An 18,736-nucleotide genomic window follows, 5' to 3' on the forward strand; every position below is an offset into this window, starting at 1 on the left:
AATACTGGTCAATTTTGACCCACTTATACAAAAGTGTAGGATCTTGTCACCCATCCCTCTGAGGGTTAATGCCATCTAATCAACACAGAGATACTTTTCAAAGCATTTTTTCTCAAACACAATTTTTTGTGTTTTATCATATAGCTAAAAACCAACAGCAATAATGAAAAATGTTCACAAACATGGAAAAACTGTTCTGTTTAGTGCAACGTTCTTAACTATATAAACTCTACTAATGAACAAGTTCATCTGAATGCATTTTTGCAAAATACTGCTTTGATCCAAGACATCTGTACAAAAAGTTGGCACTGGTTTTATTTCTTACAGAAAAGTTGGAAAACCCACAGAACATGAACAACGAAGTTGGAACAGAAAATGAGACACGACATATTTCAAAATCTGGAGGCAAGAAAACTTCTAAAAAAGGTGAGCAAATGTCTTTATATAGATTTACACTTAATGTATACATTAGTTTCATCTCCTGTTTTGCTTTAGAGTCTGTTCATGCATTACTCTATGCTTCAGCTACCCAATTAAATAAATGTTTTCTGGAAAGATGAGAGGATTTTAGTGGCACAAAGTCATTTGAGCTTGTCAACAAGTGATGTTTTATTTTTAAGTTAACAAGTACAAACTTGCTCAACAGTCCTTTCAGTCGGACCTCTTCTACCAGACAGTTCTTTGTAATGTTTTATCCAAAGTCTTTGTCACTATATTATAGAGAGAATTAAGAAGGAGGCAGCTGGTAAACATTGGTTTTAGAGGCTACAGGGACTCACAGGTTTCATCAAGTCCCTTTCAGAAAGAAGGTTATTCATACTCTCTTTAACTCTCTTACTGTATTTGCTTGTGTAGGTGTTAAAAGGGGGCTTGGTTTTAAGAAAAGAACATCACTCACCTCCTAAGAGATCATCTCCAAAGGAGGTTGTATTATAGGGCATCAGTGGTAGCAAGTGTCAGTGTGTGCAGTGTAAATATCAGAACTGAAAACTCAACATTTTCAGTCTGTAGCCACATCTGAATGATCACTGATGTGTTTTGTTTGGAGTTTAATAATCCAATAAAAGCTTAGGACTCTGGCTTTTATTTTTTTTATTTGATACAAAATTACTAATATTAAGCATATTTTTTGAATTTATGGTTAGAAACACTTTTGGCTTTATTGCATGTTTTCTAGATCTATATCCAATACAAACCTAAAGCTACTATTAAACCCTCTTGAGCTTGAATATGACAGGGATTGCAGTGCAGTAGTATTCAATCTCAAGAAAGATGATCCTTAAAGAAAACCAAATAAATCACAATCCAGTCTCGGTACCAGTTTGCTGTTATCAGTTAAGATGGGGGGAAGCACCAGATCTTAGCTTCCTTACTAAAAGTGGTGGCTTAAATATTCCTCAACATAAACAGGAGATATAAGCTGTAGAGTCCATGACTGTGACTGTGTGCATCAGGGACAGGACAAGTGAGTCTTTGTGTTCACAGCTTGCCTAAGCAGACAGATTCTTCCCCCCTGTGTAAATATGGTGAGGAACTGATAACATTCATTTGTGTACAACAAGGACATATTCACACACCAAAGTACGTGTACTGTACACTCACCGAGTCAGTGGGGGTTATTCTGTGGTGGAATGATAAGTTGTTTTGTGAAACTAACTTTGCATTGGACTGTTGTTGTCGTTCACTGTAGCTAATAGATGCTCAACAATAAATGTTTGGGAAATGAAACAAATATTATTCCTCAGTTAGATTTCCTACAGTTTAGATTCCTGCAACTCAAAAGCTTTGTAATGGTGGAGAACCTAAATAAACTGAACGCATTTTGATAAATAACAAACTATGGTGCTTCCACATGCAGACACAGTTCCAGAGGGTGTGAGTTTAATGACCCGTGTGATGCGCATGGTGCACCGGCACCTTCTCAGCCCTTTGGGTCGACAGGGAGTTGAGGAGAAGTGTTCACAAACACTGGCTGTGCCGAGACACCGGAGTCCTGGGCACGTATTCCGGAGTCGAGCCTCAGCTTCATTTACACAAGCTCAGGTAAAAATATTATCCATGCATCTCATTGTTTAGTTTTTATCTGCTTGGTCAGTACAACAATGCAGCAAGCAGACAATTTGCTTAACTCTGCATAAAAACAAGAACTAGACTGTTTGCCTCATTTGTCATCACAATCACCATGAAAAAGTAACAAAGCACAAAACCTTTCAACTGGATATTGCTTTTGTGATTTATTTATTTTTATTTTTCCTTACATTAAAAAACCGTGATGTATTAATAGGAATATCAGAGGTGTTGGACACTCCAAGTAACACCATTACTAGTGTTTGTACCAAACCAGTTTGCTGTACCCTCTTGGCTTCTTTTTTATTTTTAATTAATCAAAAGCTTATTTAGCAAAGCCAATATAACTGTGTTTAGAACTGCCTTAGCTCCTTACAGCAAAATATACTCCTCACCGTTGGACCACGGCCACTTGCTTGAACAGTTGAAATGAGGCTGAATGGATTGCTGCTTTTACTTTTCTATTCAATACTTTGAATATTTGCATTAAAAACTGAGTCTCATTAGGCCAGACAATTTTTTTCCAAAACCAATTCAGGTGATTTTGTGTGATTTGTAGCTTCAGTTTCCCATTCCTGGCTGTAAGGAGTGGTACCCATTGTGCTGCTCAGCAGCTCTGCCAATCTGCTTTAAGGTTTCACACATTGTGAGATTGGTTACAACAAATGGTTATATTATTTACTGTTACCTTTCTATCATCTCAAACCAGTCTGCCTTATCTCCACTGACATCAACAAGGCGTTTTCATCCACATTTGATATATTCCTTTTCTTTTTGTAAACCTAAGAGATGGTGTTGTGTGAAAGTGCCAGTAAATCAGTGGCTTCTGAAACACCCAGACCACTTTGTCTGGCATCAATAACCATGTGAAGTTTATACTGACTTTAAATCTCCTTTCTTCCTCACTCTGTACCTAATAAAGTGGCCTGCAGGTGCGTAGGTTAACAATGTTGTTCTTCAACATCTGCTTTATAGGGTGTGGCTTTTGGTCTAATTTCCCAGGAAGGATGTTTCCTTCTCCTCTGGCTTTCCGAGACTTTATTAAAATCTCTTTCCTTAACGGTAAAGACTATTTTTAGCTCTTGAATTGATTCTGATCTTCAGAGGAGTCAGCCAAATGCATTTTTTTAAAGACTCAGCTCAATTTAGGGTCTAATGCCTTGAGCTTAAGCCAAAACAGGCTTGAGTGAGAAAATCGCACAAAGTTAGCATGTGACTTAAAACATTTTGACACAACACGGCTTATCCCATTATTGAGCTGATCTTTCCTAATATTTGACAACAAGGGGCTTATGATTATAAAACTACAAGTGTTGGAGAATACTTGCTCCTGAAAAACAAGTAATTTAAAATTTTGTAGTTATACAATGATTGTGATTTGCTAAAGCTAGTTGCTATGGGTCTAAAATTATTTTTTTAAAACTATCCCTGAATTCATTATAGTTTAATGGCATCAGAGTAATAACACTGTTTTCCTCAACCATTCAGATCAGGCCGGGGTCGAAGATGCTGCATGTGCAGCAATATTATGAAATGCCACTAATTACCACATAAATTGGTTGCTTTGCAAGGTCTTTCTAAGTTCAGCCCCCAGAAAATGCACTTTGATACTTCAGCTTGCTACTCAAAGGATTATCAGTGTATGGAACCAAGTGTTTATATAATTATTTTGTTACAAACTTGTAAACTGTGGCTGTGATTGCCCTTTAGAATCGCATGGTGGTCTAGAAGTTGATCATAGATTTCTTCCTTTGTTGGGGGATTTAGATTTAGTTTGCATGATCTGGAATTGGAAAAAACAAAAGTCATAACAAGAGACTAATTTGTGTTGGCTGCCAGTGAAACTACATAAGTTGTTAAATACGACAAAATAATCAATGACATATGTGCGGTTTTAATACACTTTTCAAATATAACTGTTTCTAATGGATTTGTGCTTCTGTCAGTATTTAGTTACACAAACCATTCAAAGAGACTCTTAACCTCAGAGTTACAGGCTTAAAACAACAATAAACACAAGGAGGAAATTGATACATTTCATTTTGCCAGAATTAATGAATATTGAGCATCCCAATATTTCTGTCTTTAACAATATGGGATTTATTCCAGTTTTTTGGGGGGGTTTTGTCTTTTTTTTTAGGTGAGATTGAAAAGGCAGAGCAAGCAGAAAAGTAGTACCAACCAGCCTGAAGGACAAGGGAGTGGTGGAGAGGTGGCTGTAGCCCCTGTTACTGGGAAAAAACTTGCTGGCTGTGGGAAAAGTGAAAGGTTAGAACATTCAATTTTTTCAAGCTTGAAACAACTAATTTGCTGCTACTTATTTTCAATATACTGATGAAAGCATTATTCTTATTTGACTTTGGGTTTAGAAGTTACATAGTACTCCTAAGTACCAGCATATTTCAGCAGTACTCTGCTGTTTTCTACATATGTGGATGTTGCATTTGAAAAAATATGGGCTAGACGAGAATTATCGAGCGCATGAAACATATAGTAAAGCTTTCTGAAGTTCATGCTCATTTAATGTTTATGATGCCATAAATCGTTTTCTCAACATTTTATGATCCTTTTAATTGCACTAGCTATAATTTATCTGACTGTCTCACTTTTCATTGTTAACGTTTTTTATTTCTCACTGAAGTAGCTCAATCTTGATTCACACAATATACTGTATGCTTTTTCCCTTTAGCTATAAGGGCTGTAAATCACGTTTTCTCTGTGATGTAGCCTCAGATTAAATCTGAGTTAAGAGTTCATCTTTTCCAGGTTTTGTTGGTCAGCCTGCCACTGATCAGAACATCATAACAACAGAGGCTTATATAAAACCAAGTTCTATACATTAACTTTGAATTATTCAATAAACATTTTTATATTGTTTTCTAATTTTTGTCAAATTATCTGGAAAATGGCAGCACAGACACACATTTGCAAATAAAAACATGCAAATCCTTCATGATCTGTTGGTTTCCAGTAAATTTATTTTCATTTAATGTTTCTTTGATTGTCACGCACACACGATACACACTTTGCAGCTTTTTGCTTGCATATCAGGCTCGCTACATATGGAGATGCACGCTTATTGAAGGGCTGATTTATATGATATTCTTGGAGGCCTGGAACCTATTTCAGTAATGTTAAAAATTTCTGCTATTCCACAAAGTCTTCCTGTTTTTGTTTCTTCATGATGAAGCAGGTCAGCTCCCAGCCACATTCAGAATTTCTCAATAGTCCTCTAATCTTCTCATTGTAATACTGCTCCTTTTGTCCTGTCAGCACACGGCAGACAGCAGAAACATTTGGTACCTTTTTGGTGGTTTGTGTGTTTGTATTTATCTGTGCATCCTCCCGTATGTGTATGTATGCACATATTTGCACCCATGTTTCAAGAATGCTTGTAATTCCTAGCAGCTTTGCTCCTTGTGTCGAGTGGATCAGGCTATTTGAAGCATGCGGTGGGTCATCAGGGGTCACAAAAGGGATTATTGTTATTTGGTGGCAAATTAGTTGTAGACAAGAGGAGGCAACAGGACAATCCTCAACTTGCTTCAACTTTTAAAAGAATGTCAGTGACTTAAAAAGACCATGTGAGGGTTCAGAAATTATGATAAATGTTTGACTGCTCTGCATTGTAAAGACTCATAATTGTAGCAAAACTGCATTTAATGAATTTGCCCACCACTGTTTTGCCATAGCTTCCTTTGTGTGAAGTGGTGTAATATTTTAACTTGACTGATAGTTCTTTCCAGTACATAAAAATAACATCAGAAAATAAAAGTAATTTACAGTATGTTTACATTTAATTCAAGCAAACCACAAAAAGGTCATTTTAACAGTTAATTGACAGCAGCTCTTACAGTCTCACAATAATTAAAAGAAAAGACCCAACAATATTGGGACACTTTACCTGCCAGGTTCATCTCAACACAACACTCAAATGATTAAGACAATAGTTTTTCCAAAAGTTTTTAAAACCAAAAATTCTTGAATTTCAAGATCTATGCATTCATGTCCTGCATTCCAATAATCTATGTGGCTTGTTGGGCTTTCTGCTGCTTTTCTGCCCATATCTGACACAGATGATTGAGTCCAAAATGTTAAAACTCACCAGGCTTGACTGCAACATTTCAATGACAGAAAGGAAAGTCTGACAATTTTACGTGTTTCTGTCATCATGGAGTTGAAGAATATGCCATCCATTTTTACTCCCGGGTGTCTTGCAATGAGCTTGAAATTTGTCATTTTTAGAGAAATCTTTTCTTTTTTTTTCATGGGGAATTTTAAAGCAAAAATTATTATTGTATGTATTAATCTAAATTTCAGTTGGTGAACAAACATTTGGGAGCTCATGTAAACCTACTCTTTGTGCTTCTGTTTAAAGATATCAGCAAACCTTTAAGAGATCTGGTACAGGGTCTGTTGGCAAAGTGGCTCATCGTCGTAGCAACCACACCATCCATCTTCATGCCAGAGCAAAATCTCGTCGTCTTCCTCAAAATGAGAAGAGCTCAGTGGACCAGAATCCTAACTCCAGTGCGATTCTCTCCTCCACCCTGCCTCGGTCTTCCTCCCCCACTCCTTCAAGTCCCCAGTCCACCAATGCTTCTCAAAGTGGAGAACCCCATGAAACAATCAATGCAGCTCTCATCAGGTAAGATTAACAAGTTACTTTTGCTTGTCGAGTAGCTTTAAATATTGAAAGCTGTTCTACACTCAGGGAAAACGAAGGAGACATGATGTCTTTTTGCTATAGGATTTTTAAATTCTTTCAATTTTATTTCAAGTATAAAAATAAGCCTAAGAGTTTGAAGAAAGGTTGCAGCCACTTGTGTTGCAAATTCCCAACAACAAGCAAAATAAATCACCTTAACCCTAAACTTAGCTCTGTGTTTTCTTATATTCCATACAATGAACAACAAGAACTCTAAGAAAAAGTTTATTTCTGCTGGACATGACCCTGCAGTCAATTCTTATTCCTTTGGGGAGTAAGTTATTTATCCAATGAAGACATTTATTGAATGCGCAGTATACTACAACATGCTGACTTGACTTTAACAAAGGTTTATATGAAACCATATACCACAGACTGTAGCCTGACCTCAATACTTTGATGTTAGGAAGAAGGTTTAAGAATCAGTATGGAAACTTGCTTTTACACTCATCGACAATTTCTCTAGAAAGATATGTATACCAAAACAGCAACGTTTTAGGACATGTTAAACATGCCAATACTGCATAGTTTAATTCTAATAGTCATGATTTTCCAAACCACCCCTGCTTATAAGAGGCTGGGAAGACCTAAATGGTCATTAAAAAGCTCAAACTTGCAGAGTAAAACTTTTTATTTTATTGATAGATGAAGCTGTGGTCAGAGTTAAAGTCTGTATGGTAAGCAGAGGCAGCCACATCAGAGTTTATCAGGTTTCCCACAATCAAATGAGCAGCTTGTAATCCTCAATCAATCCTGTTTGAGGCTTTGGTTATTGGAAGGGGGCTTGTTTTTCAGACTGTAATCCCTCACATCAAAAATCTGTTTTCCTCCTCTAAACTTCCTTTAAACTGTTAGACTCCAGGAGAGGTAATTAGAGGGCTGACACTAATATAAATTATTTGTTGTAAACTAGGTTAAGGGTTATGTGTGTCACATATTTTGTTATTTTTATTCAACAACCTAAGGGGGTTCCTCTTTTGTTGTATTTCATAAATATGTCTGAAGTTTAATAATGTGTGGGAAAACAAGTTTTCATACATTCCTGACGCAAAAAACTTGTCAAAATATATTGACGTGCTCGTTTTTTTTGTTTTTTGTTTTTTTATTTAGCATATTGTAACAAGCCATCCGTCTTAGAGGACAACCCTCTTGGTACAAGAGAAAACTCAGATTTTTAGGAAAATGGCCACTAATCAATTAATTGTTGGTCAATTGATCAGATCAATCATCTCTAGATTAAGTCATCAATTGAGAACAACAAAAAGGTAAGGGCACAACTTGAAGAGTTTTTTTTTTCTAATGAAAGGAATTTAAAAATAAGATTAGTTCTGAATTTGCATATTATAGTAAAATCTTATTTTGTTTTGTCTAGAAAAGGTGTCAAAGCTTCTTTTTAATTAATTGACTTATTTTTTCCAGAAAGCATGTCAAAAAATTTTAATTTACTGAATAAGACCATAAATAAATGGTGCAAATACAACAAATCTGTTAGTAACCATGGTTTTCTTATGATATGTGCTGCTATGGACTAGCGATGTAACAGCTGGAAACAAATTGTTGCGTTTCTAGTTTTCAAATATGAAATGAATTTGTGTGACTGACAGACTCACAAATTCTGGAAAGTGAAATGCCTCCTGTTGAGTTTTTGACTCATACACCTAAGCAGGGCGGGAACACTGCAGCACAAAAATAAACTTGTAATTTCCTGTTTGGTGAGCTACACACCTTCTGAACATTATGTCCTGTTCAAGAATTTTCCAGGAAGTCGCTGCACAGAAGTAACAATTTAAAATCTACTTATTGCTTTAAATGCATTGTGGTGCCACCATTTCAATTAATAAACATTATTTTGACTGACCATCCTTAACGATACCAAGCTGGGAAACATGCAGCAAAGGTCCGTGATAATGGATGTCTATTAAATCAAGCCTAAAAAATGTGTCCCAGCAGGACATACAAACACAGCAGTGATTTGTTTAAAATCTCTAAATAATTTATGTTCCTTTATGGGTGTCTTTTGGTTTCATTTGTGCTTTAGAACATAACAGCAGTAAATAAGTTCAACCAACTCTTCAAGCTCCTAAAACACTATATTAGCAGTAGAATTGGCGCCTTTGTCTCTGTAGACAAGCTGGACGCTGTAAAACTATTACAGTTAAAATGAACATAATTTATTGTTTATTCTGAGTTTTCTGAAAAGTAATGCTGAGAAATTTCCACCCATCCCATGTTCTAGGTTCTTTTTCACAGAGATCTTCCTTGATGGCTCAGGTATAATGCTACCTCTCCCATCACCGTTTTCTGGCATACTTTTCTACCCAAGTAACCTGATTGTATCCTGTCGGATACAGTGAAAATGGATTGGGATAAGTGCCTAAACTTGCACAACGATCACTAGATTTATTGTTCGTGTTTCACTGTCAGTTTTGACAAAGTTAAATGCTCATCCATCTGTCCTCTTTCAGGAAAGTATTTAGTAGAACAGCAAGCAGGATAGCATGTTTTCAACGCAAGCAACTCATAAATTAACAAAAGTGCCAGGTAACTAGCTCAACCAGTTATTTGGCAGTCATATTTGAACAGGCTGTTCCATGTTTAAGCACATTTTCCCATTGCTATAATTGCATCAGGTTAGTTTTATGTTGGATATATAATGATTATGTGTTCTATGTTGTAGTTGGTCAGAATGAATTTGTAATATTCTTTTAAATGCACTGGGTTCTTTTTGCATTTTTTTCATGGAAGCTGCGTGTCTGTATATAAATTAAAATTAAGGCACACCTCAGATGACATACCAAAACATGTTGGACTTTTATTATTCTTTCATTTTACAAGCGCAATACAAAACATTATTTAGGATGTAGTAATTATTTAACTAAGAGATGCTGGTGTGTTATTAATGCCAACAAAGGTTAAGGGATGAAAAGCTGCAAATGAGCTGTATCCAGCGAGGGGGTTAAAGTCATAACCGCTGTTTATGAGGACTGCAATTAAAATGCAGAAGCTTAACCTAATTAGGCAGAATGTTCCCCACAAAATAGCGGCAGTGCACACGTGACTCTGCTCTCTGCCAGAAGGGGACTAGCTGAAAAAAAAAAAAAAAAAAGTGCATCAAGCTTGGCGTGTGTTTGTCGGCTGAGGCTTGTCATCTGATCCTTCTGTGCTGTGGGTCGTATGCTGAGCAGTGTGGGAGCCACTGTCGTGTTCACTTCTCTTCCCCTCCCACCTGGGGAATCTGGTTGTGTTCACATGTTTTATGGCACACTTATTAATTTGCTTTTGTGTTTATCCTTCAAGCAGTGGAGAACGGCGTATTGCTAACTATGTTGTTCTTGAGAAACATATATTCACCACACTCCTGTCCTTGTTTGTCTGTTGTGGTGTTATGTAAGAGTGTTGAGAGGTTACAGGATGGATGAGTGATCAAACACAGACAGAACAAATTCTATGCAAAGAAGCAAAGCAGCAGTGAAAATAGTGTTTGGTGCCAAGACAAACAAAAGGGACCCATCTGCACAAATCCAAGCCAATCAAGTATCACTATAATCATTGTGTCCTGTTATTTAAGGTAGAGTCAGAATGAATCACACAATGTTTTAGTTAAGTTTACAGATTCAGAGTCACAGCTGACAACTTTGGTAGTTGCTGTCAGTGGGGGTTTCTAATATGAGTGATATGAGAATCCCTGTCCAGGGATGTTCCACAGGAAATTAAAAATTGTCAACTTTCTGTTGCCCGTCAGCATGTATGTTTAATAAACATGAGTGTCACATGCCTCCCTTAAAAAGCTATTTGTTGCTTTCGCCACTGTAGTCTTGAGAAAAAAATCCATCCACATAAAGTATTCTAGTTTGAAGAGCAGTAAAAAGAGCAGGGGAAAAAAACTACTGTAGATCATCAGTTCAGCTTTTTCTTTTTTAAATGTGCTCAAAATGATTGCCCTGTTTTTCTCTTCAAGGGCAGATTTAATGGAAGGGACATCACATGTCCTCAGTCTCCCATTATTCCATCTAAAAGCTTGAGGTATCAATCTTAGTTTTCTGGTTGGTCCTTTGACAAACACAATTAAACTCCATGATGGCACACTAAGCTGGTTTGAAATATGATCACTTTAATTGCTAATATTGTTATGATGTAATAATGGATCCACTTTTTGCTGATTTAACCTTTTAGCAAAATGCCCCGGCACCCTCTGCACTGTCTGCAGATTACTATTCCCCTGTAACCCTACACCATTCTAGTCTTTTATTTATGACATCATTCCAGATTCCCAGCAATTCCCGGCTGTTGTTTGGTGTGTGTTTCAGCTGGCTTCAGCTGTACTAACTTTTAACAATGTGAATACCAAGATTCTGCAGGTCACACTCAAGTGAAAAGGGGAGAAAGAAAGAGTCCCACTGATATCCCACACCTCAGTGTTTGTTTGATCAAAGACTCTGCCTCTAGCATTTCAGAGCCTGGCAGAAGCAACAGAGCTAGCTATGTGAAGAAGAAATACAAAACTTATTTACTAAATTTCCTGAAGATTCTGTTTAGCTATAAGATTTTGCTCAAATTAAATGTTATTCAAAATAATAAGAAAATTAAATCTGAAATGATTTCCACATTTTGGCACCTTTTCGCAGAACGATTTTTTAACTTATGTTGCTTTTGCATCAAGTATCAAGCATCATCTAGCGTCTCATAACTAACATCTAGCATGTTTTCTTTCACAAATTGCAATGGCAAACATATCAGAATGCTAATATAACTTAAAAGTTTATGCCATGTCTCCTTCAAATATTCCAAATAATTTAGCACACTAAATTAGACTTCTTTATTATGATGGTTATATTTACTTATCTTGTACCTAGCGGTTGGTATGCTAAGCTACGTCTTTTCTTACCTTGATATCTGTGAGTAGTTTATTGGTTTGCAAATCCACCACTGTGATTGCGTCCTCATCATCAAATGAAAAGGATGGCAAATTAAGCAAAGATTTTGAAAAAATAAATTTTTCCTTAGTGTACTTGCATAGATTATCAAAAACAGAAAGTGCCCCAACATCAGGAGACGTTACTTCCAGTTATGAGAAAGGCCTATTAAAGCTAGTATAAAATATTGCAGTTAATTACTTTCTATCCACACCTTTGTGTCCATCTTGAAAGTAGTAAAAAGTAACAAATCTCTGAATGAAGCACAGAAAAAATGTCTTGTAGCTAAATAGAAAAAGGGTCCCACTCATGCTAGCTGTACACAGAAGGTAGATTGGATTTGTGGGCCATAAATTACTTTGAGTAACAGTTATCATTTTTTTCTCCCAAGGTGACAAGGTATGTGTCATTCCTTATTGAAAAATAGAAAAAGTATTGCTTGTAAGATGTTGCCTAGAAACGTGTCATAAGACATTGCCCATCTTCAATCATCCTGAAAAGGTTTTGTTTGAATGAAACTCTGTGCAGTGAATGGAAAAGGTCACAGTTAATGACTGTAATGCTAACACTTGGAGGTTAGAAATATAAAAGGAAATGGAGTTTGGCGAAAAAAGGACAATAGACACTGTAAGTCCTCTGGTGCCCAGGGAGTGTAGAGGTATTTATTTTTTACATGGTCATATTTCTTGTCATCTTTTTTTTCTCTTTTCTCAGCATGTTTGACCCTTTTTAAGCTGTTTTCTACACCAGCATGGATGTGCAGCTTGCCGAGGCCTGGCTCAGTTTTAAATGTAGTTTAGCTTAGACAGCAAATTTTAATTTACGTTTATTTAGTCTTTTCTCTAGAATGTATTTTTTTTAGCAACAATTTTATTAATCTGTTATCTTTTAGATTTTATGTTGCTACATTTGATGCTTATAAATGTACATTAATTCAATTTACTAAAATATAAAATCATTCAGGAATGTTTCAGTTTGACCATTTTCTGTCTTAAGGTAAAAAATATATATATTGCTGCAAAATTGTTTTGTTTATTTTTTATTATTTTTATGGATGAAATGGAAATAATTACATTTCACAGTACACAGAAACAAAGATTAACGTTTATTTGAAATCCCAAAACCCAATAATCTTAAAAGAAAGGTTGTCTCTTGTATATGATAAATAACAAATGCATTGTGTACAAAATAACCATCATAAAATGTAAATTAGTTTTCTCAAGTGAAAGTTTATTGAATGTTGAAAACTGAACAAGTCTGAAACTCCTGGGATGTATGTGACCTTCCAGCAGAAATTTGCATTTGTAGAGTGTATGTATTTCATGTTTGTGGACTGAAAGTGGTTTCTTGCATCTTGCTAGTACTATTTTCACATTCTCTGAACGGTGAGAAGGGAAAACTTTGTGTTTGAGAAGCCCTGAATGCTTACCCTGATCTTATGCTCCTTGTGTTTTAAATAAACAGTCATGCTAGAGTTCTTTAGTAACTTCCCACTACCTCCTTTGCCCATATGTTAGATTGTATCTGATACTGTTATGCGAACACCTGCTGAGGACAGGATGGGGGGAGATGGTGCTGTAAAGGTTGGTGATGTATGACTAAGTCTATTGTCTCTGTTTTGGAAAGATAGAGCCCGTCACCAAGTTGTCAAAAAGACATTTGTTGGTAAAAATAATCAGCCATACAAAGAAAGGAAGCACTGACCAGATGCAACAGTAAGTTATTGGCTGGTTTTATCACCAAACAGTATTTTTAAGTCAAACCATTGCTGAAGGTGGGTGTTCTTCTTTATCTCACTTTTCCTTCCTCCCACCACACTTGTTTGAGCTTTGCCCCTACCTTAAGTCATTGTCTTCAAACCTATACAGAATGGTTTGTTTGTTTGTTTGTTTGGCAGTAAAATAGTTTTGTCATCTTATATTTTAAAATCAATTACCATTTATGTTGGATAACACTGTTCAGTAGGCACAGTTAATATATCATTACCAAATGCAACTAAAATGGGTAGCTGATATTGGCACAGATGAATGATGTTTACAAATGCTCTGTAGTGAACAGGAGGTATTGTAAACTGGCTCTATAATTCATAAAGTTAATCTAGTGATGCAGATTTGTGTTTAGAACTTATAGGCTACTTTATTAGTTACACCTATTCAGTTGCTTGTTAGCACAAACAGTGGCTCAGTTATATGTGTGTTTTCAGCTTCTGGAAGGGAAGGGGTCTAGAGGATTTGTGGAAATTCAAAATGAGCGTCAGAATAGAGAAAAAGGGAGAACATAAGGGTCTTTAAATGTGTGAAACTGTTGGTCTGATGGGAGTGTTTCACAAACCACTGATCAGCTGAGATTTTCATCAACTCTTGAATTAACCGAAGATAGTCTGAAAAAAGAAAATTTCCTGTTGGTGTCAGAGGTCACTAGAGAGTGGTAAAACTGTTAAAAGAGCAAACAGCACTTCAAAGTTTTGTCAGGTGACAGTGTTAGAGTTTTGGTGAAAGCAACATGAATGCTCTGTCAGAGAAAACTCTAGTTACTCTGGTACTTTATCTCTTTAAAAGCACTTTAAATCATGCTAACGATGCGATATAAGATTTCTATCAGTTTTGAAATCAAAACGTTTTATTAATTTTCCCAGCTGTTCCAAGAAATATTTATTAAAGCTTTTACATTTTGAGAAATTCTGCTTCTTTTTGTCAAACATTTGTGTTTTTCTGATATTTTTGTATTATTTCTTAAACATGTATGTGGCATGACTGTTCCTCAGTGTGAAGAGTGCTTTCATTGGTCAGTATGTCTAGACAAGAACTAAACAAACTCAGTCCATTTACTCTTACTGTTTTAACTTGAGTGCAGAGGATGTGTTGTCTAAAACGGATGATTAAAGTAGGTCACTTGGAGCAGTCACAGACATCTTAACAGACTAAAGATAAATCCGGGCTTTATTTCCTTCTGTTTTGTACGTTCACCATGCTCAGTTCTAGTAAGGACAAGGGTTGTTTAATATTTTAGAATTTTTTATTTTTTTACATTTTCAGACATTATATTGCTGTCTGCATCCATTCATATATCCACGTTTTTGTTTTTTAGATTTCATTCTTCAAACCTGACCTCTAACAAAAATGGGCAGGACATTTATAGTGAACCTTTGTGTATTTAGTCATATTCAATATATTTTAATCTTAAATGTTTTCATTACCTGTAAGCAGAAAATCTTCATTAACCAAAGTGAAGGCTTGAAAATATCGTTGTGGGCAATTAATCTATTTAATGCGTTTCACTAAGTCAAGTTACTAAAAGGAACATTTCGCTAATGTTTTTATTAATCAAAAATGACTGTGAGGACAAATGTAGTCAGACTTTTGACGTTTCGAGTCTTGAAAAGGTACAGTGGCGCAGTTGGTAGCACTGTTGCCTTGCAGCAAGAAGGTCCTGGGTTCACTTCCCGGCCCGGGGTCTTTCTGCATGGAGTTTGCATGTTCTCCCTGTGCATGCGTGGGTTCTCTCTGGGTACTCCGGCTTCCTCCCACAGTCCAGCGACTGTTTAATTGGTTTCTCTAAATTTGCATGGTTGTTCATCCTGTCTGTCTCTGTGTTGCCCTGCAACAGACTGGCGACCTGTCCAGGGTGTACCCCGCCTCTCGCCTTAGATGTTTGCTGGAGATCGGCACCAGCACTCCTCCTGACCCCACTAGGGACTGTTAGAAAATGGAAGGAGTCTTGAAAAGCATGGAGCTGTGAGACTGCCAAGTTCTATGCTGCTGTTGTATTTGTATGCACTGACAGTACTCTCTTTTCTTTCTTTCATTTTGTACTCATGTCAGGTAAAATGAATAAGCCCAGTTCATTGGTGCTTAGAAGGGGCGTTTAAGTCTGCAAAGACTTGCTTATATGAGTTATAATGCGGAGCCAGTGTCAGGGAACCCTTTACTGTGGAGTTGGTCTTTAGTAAAACCACAACGCTGGTCATACTAAATGGCTGTTTTGTGTCAGATTTGTTCTGCCTGTTACCACATGTAGACTAAAGCCGCCATGGCTAACCTGCTCATACTAATTACTCTTTATGCTCTGCAACAAATGAGGCTGAAAGAACTGGCTCAAAGATGCAGACTAAAAAACATTTCCCACATTTAAACAATAAATGCTTTCACCACAACTTCATTCTCAAACACACTGATGTTTTAATCTGAGCATTTCTGAGCTCGTAGCGTGCATGGCACAGGCAAAAGTAAAACACTCCTTGCAGCCCCCGTTCTACTGCTTCTGATTTTAAGTAAAATCGAACATCAAGGTGTATATAAAAACAAATATTAGTTTTGCAGTTTTCTGTACAGGAAGCTCTAATCATCAAACTATCTGTTGAAGATGTTACACTGGCACCCAAAAGGAGAACTGAAAAATTAAAGATAGTGATAGATGGTAGAAAATGTAAAATGGCTTATCTGTGGTAATTATATTATCAATAATAAATAGTTATCAAATTGAAGAAGTAAAATATATTACTCTGTGTGCTGAATGTTACATACAAGTATATAATAATTTGAATTAAAAAAATTACTGAGCTACTGAAATAACTTTTTAATGATATTCAAATCTGGAATATGTCTGCTGTGGGGTAAACATTAATCTTTGTGGTTTGTTTGGACTTGAGTAGTTTGAGTGATGAGAAAATTGCCATAGGCTGAGTGAGATTATGGGTCTTGGTGCAGTTTCATTTACATAGTGCTACAGTGAGTATTTTTCCTGTGATAGTTTACTGTAATATTTTTGTCCGAGCTGGAATCAGGAATCCATAAAGAAACTTGGTGTTCCTTAGAAAGCAATTTAGCTCTCTGTCAAACTAAAAGTGTCGAGCGTCAAGAGTTTGATTTCCAAAAGTAATTCTCTCCTACCATTGGTCCAGAGAAGGTAGCAATGGGCCTTGATGTTGTAAATTAAATTTTTGCATGACATTTCTCAAAGTGCAAGAACCATTTTCCTTAACATACCAATCACAGTGTGGGAAATATGCTAAAATGATTCTCTATTCTGATTCTTTTTCTAGAGAATTGTCATCCAGACATCAGACCAGTTTGCCCTTCCTGAACGCCAGAGGATCAAAGTTGATTTAAAAACTAAGAACAGCAGAACATGAAAGTACTAACCGGGATTTATCAACCTGTTGAGCTGTAAATCTGCTGATTGTTTAAAACTGTCTTCTCCAGGAATTTCACTTTCATAACAATTTATTGTTTCATGTTTGTCTTTTCTGGTACTTCACACACTTTTTAATGTATTTTTTTAAATTGTCTCAAAAAGGGTTAATAAAATTCATATTTTTAATGGTCTGAATGGTCCTTTTTTTCATAGGTTGGTTTTAAGTGAGCGTGTGATGGCGCTGCTTTTTCGCACAGTGCAATTATCTTCACTCACGATAGAAATGAAATTTAATCCACCGCTGCTACGGTATGTTGACAGATGTCACAGTCTGTCATGCATGCTTTGATTTTTAAAATGCTGGTAAAATCATATCTGGGAGCTATGATGTCTTCAAATACTTTTCTTGTCTTGGAGCGTCTTGGATGCCTAACAGACTCTCCTGTCCCAAGCAAAGCTCAAAAGACGGTGAAGCAATGAATCATTCTCCGCTGAAGGTTTTAACCTAAACAAGAATAACAGAGACTTTATAAAGACAGATCTGTGCCTTTTCAAATGAAATCAAGTCCAATCAGCAGAATTTACTACAGGTGGACTTTATTTAAGTTGTAGAGACACCTCAATTTTTAACTTCATTACAAAAGCTTGTGAATACTTATGTAAATATGATTTCTTGGTTTTCTGTTTCTGATAAATTTGCAAAAAACACTCCAAAACGTTCTATTCCAAGTGTCACAATATGGTATGTACAGTATGTGTAGAATTTTGAGGAACAAAAAAACAATGTGATATAACAAAAAGTGGAAAAACTGAACCATTATGAATACTTTCTAGATATATTAGTGTTGACTTTTGTTTGTGGGGAAAAAAATCTGTCCTCACTGTTTTTGTGGATGGTTTTACATCAGAGGTTTCCCTCTGTATTTGACGTAGGCCTCAGTTATCTTAGAAAATGGCAAATTAATAATAATGTTGCTTGTTTTTTCTGCAAAATAGTTATACTGTTCTGGATTTTGCAATGTAAAACATCTCAGCAGTGATCTATTAAAAGTTGTGGAATGTTCTCAGACTCTGTAATGGCTTGACCCTGTAGTTCAGGATCAAAGGCGATCTGCAGAAAGGCTGGGGACGACATGGAGGCTGCATACCTGCACTCACCTTGGCTGCAAAGTTTCAGTATGCCATTGTGTAATCAGTGTTCAGACTGGGAGAAACATTAAACTTCTACTCAGACATGCAAATTCTTGAGTGGGGATTTTGTGCCTGAATTTCCGGGAAAGATAATCTATTTTTAAAGTCAACTTTTACACATAGCAAAGCAGTTAAGACTTCAGGCGAACATTAATTCTCGGCTTTGCTCACATCTTCCGGTAGTCCTCTAAAATGTCAAAATCAAAACAAACACAACCAGCACACTCGCTTATTTAAAGACCAGGCTTAATTACTATGGCCGCATTCTTACTGTTTTACATTGTTTTGCAAGGAGCTTTGTTGTCGGGAGAAATGTCAGGCCTCTGTGAAGTTTCACATGAAGAACTGCCTGAAAATTGCTGTTTGGGATGAGCAGAGAGATGAAGGATTTAGGGCTGGTAACGTGTCATTACTGCATCCACAAGGGAGGAAAAGCTGTCGGATTTGTTTTGCTTGTGGTTTCAATAATTCGGAAAATGTTTTCAGAAATAGGAGCAAAAACTTTAGACAGAAATACTTCCTTCTTCTTTTTTTTACATCCACTTGTCTTTGGACTGTGATTAAAAGACAATAAATTTAAATCCAAAGGATGACCCAGGAAACTACAATATTTCAGAAACTACAGGAATTGCAAATAAAAGTATAGTTAGACACACATTAAGAAAACTTCAGTAGCAAAAAGCTTCGACAGCTGAATGGGCTGCTCTAGCTGACACCTTTTAAA

At 36.3% G+C, this 18,736-nt stretch overlaps 1 protein-coding gene across 1 annotated transcript in view; it reads left to right on the forward strand.

Moving 5' to 3' along the window:
- The window catches only part of LOC111605854 (TBC1 domain family member 8B-like), a 47,141-nt gene extending 30,227 nt beyond the window's left edge, over positions 1-16,914 (forward strand). The window contains exons 11-15 of the mRNA XM_023325027.1: positions 328-426; positions 1,859-2,043; positions 4,208-4,335; positions 6,446-6,715; positions 16,730-16,914. Coding sequence (XP_023180795.1) covers positions 328-426; positions 1,859-2,043; positions 4,208-4,335; positions 6,446-6,715; positions 16,730-16,796 — 749 coding nt within the window. The 3' untranslated portion in view covers positions 16,797-16,914. The remainder of the gene's footprint in view (positions 1-327; positions 427-1,858; positions 2,044-4,207; positions 4,336-6,445; positions 6,716-16,729) is intronic.
- Positions 16,915-18,736: the final 1,822 nt, after the last annotated feature.

The sequence above is a fragment of the Xiphophorus maculatus genome, chromosome 2, assembly GCF_002775205.1.
Source record: "Xiphophorus maculatus strain JP 163 A chromosome 2, X_maculatus-5.0-male, whole genome shotgun sequence".
In the NCBI taxonomy this organism is placed as follows: domain Eukaryota; kingdom Metazoa; phylum Chordata; class Actinopteri; order Cyprinodontiformes; family Poeciliidae; genus Xiphophorus; species Xiphophorus maculatus.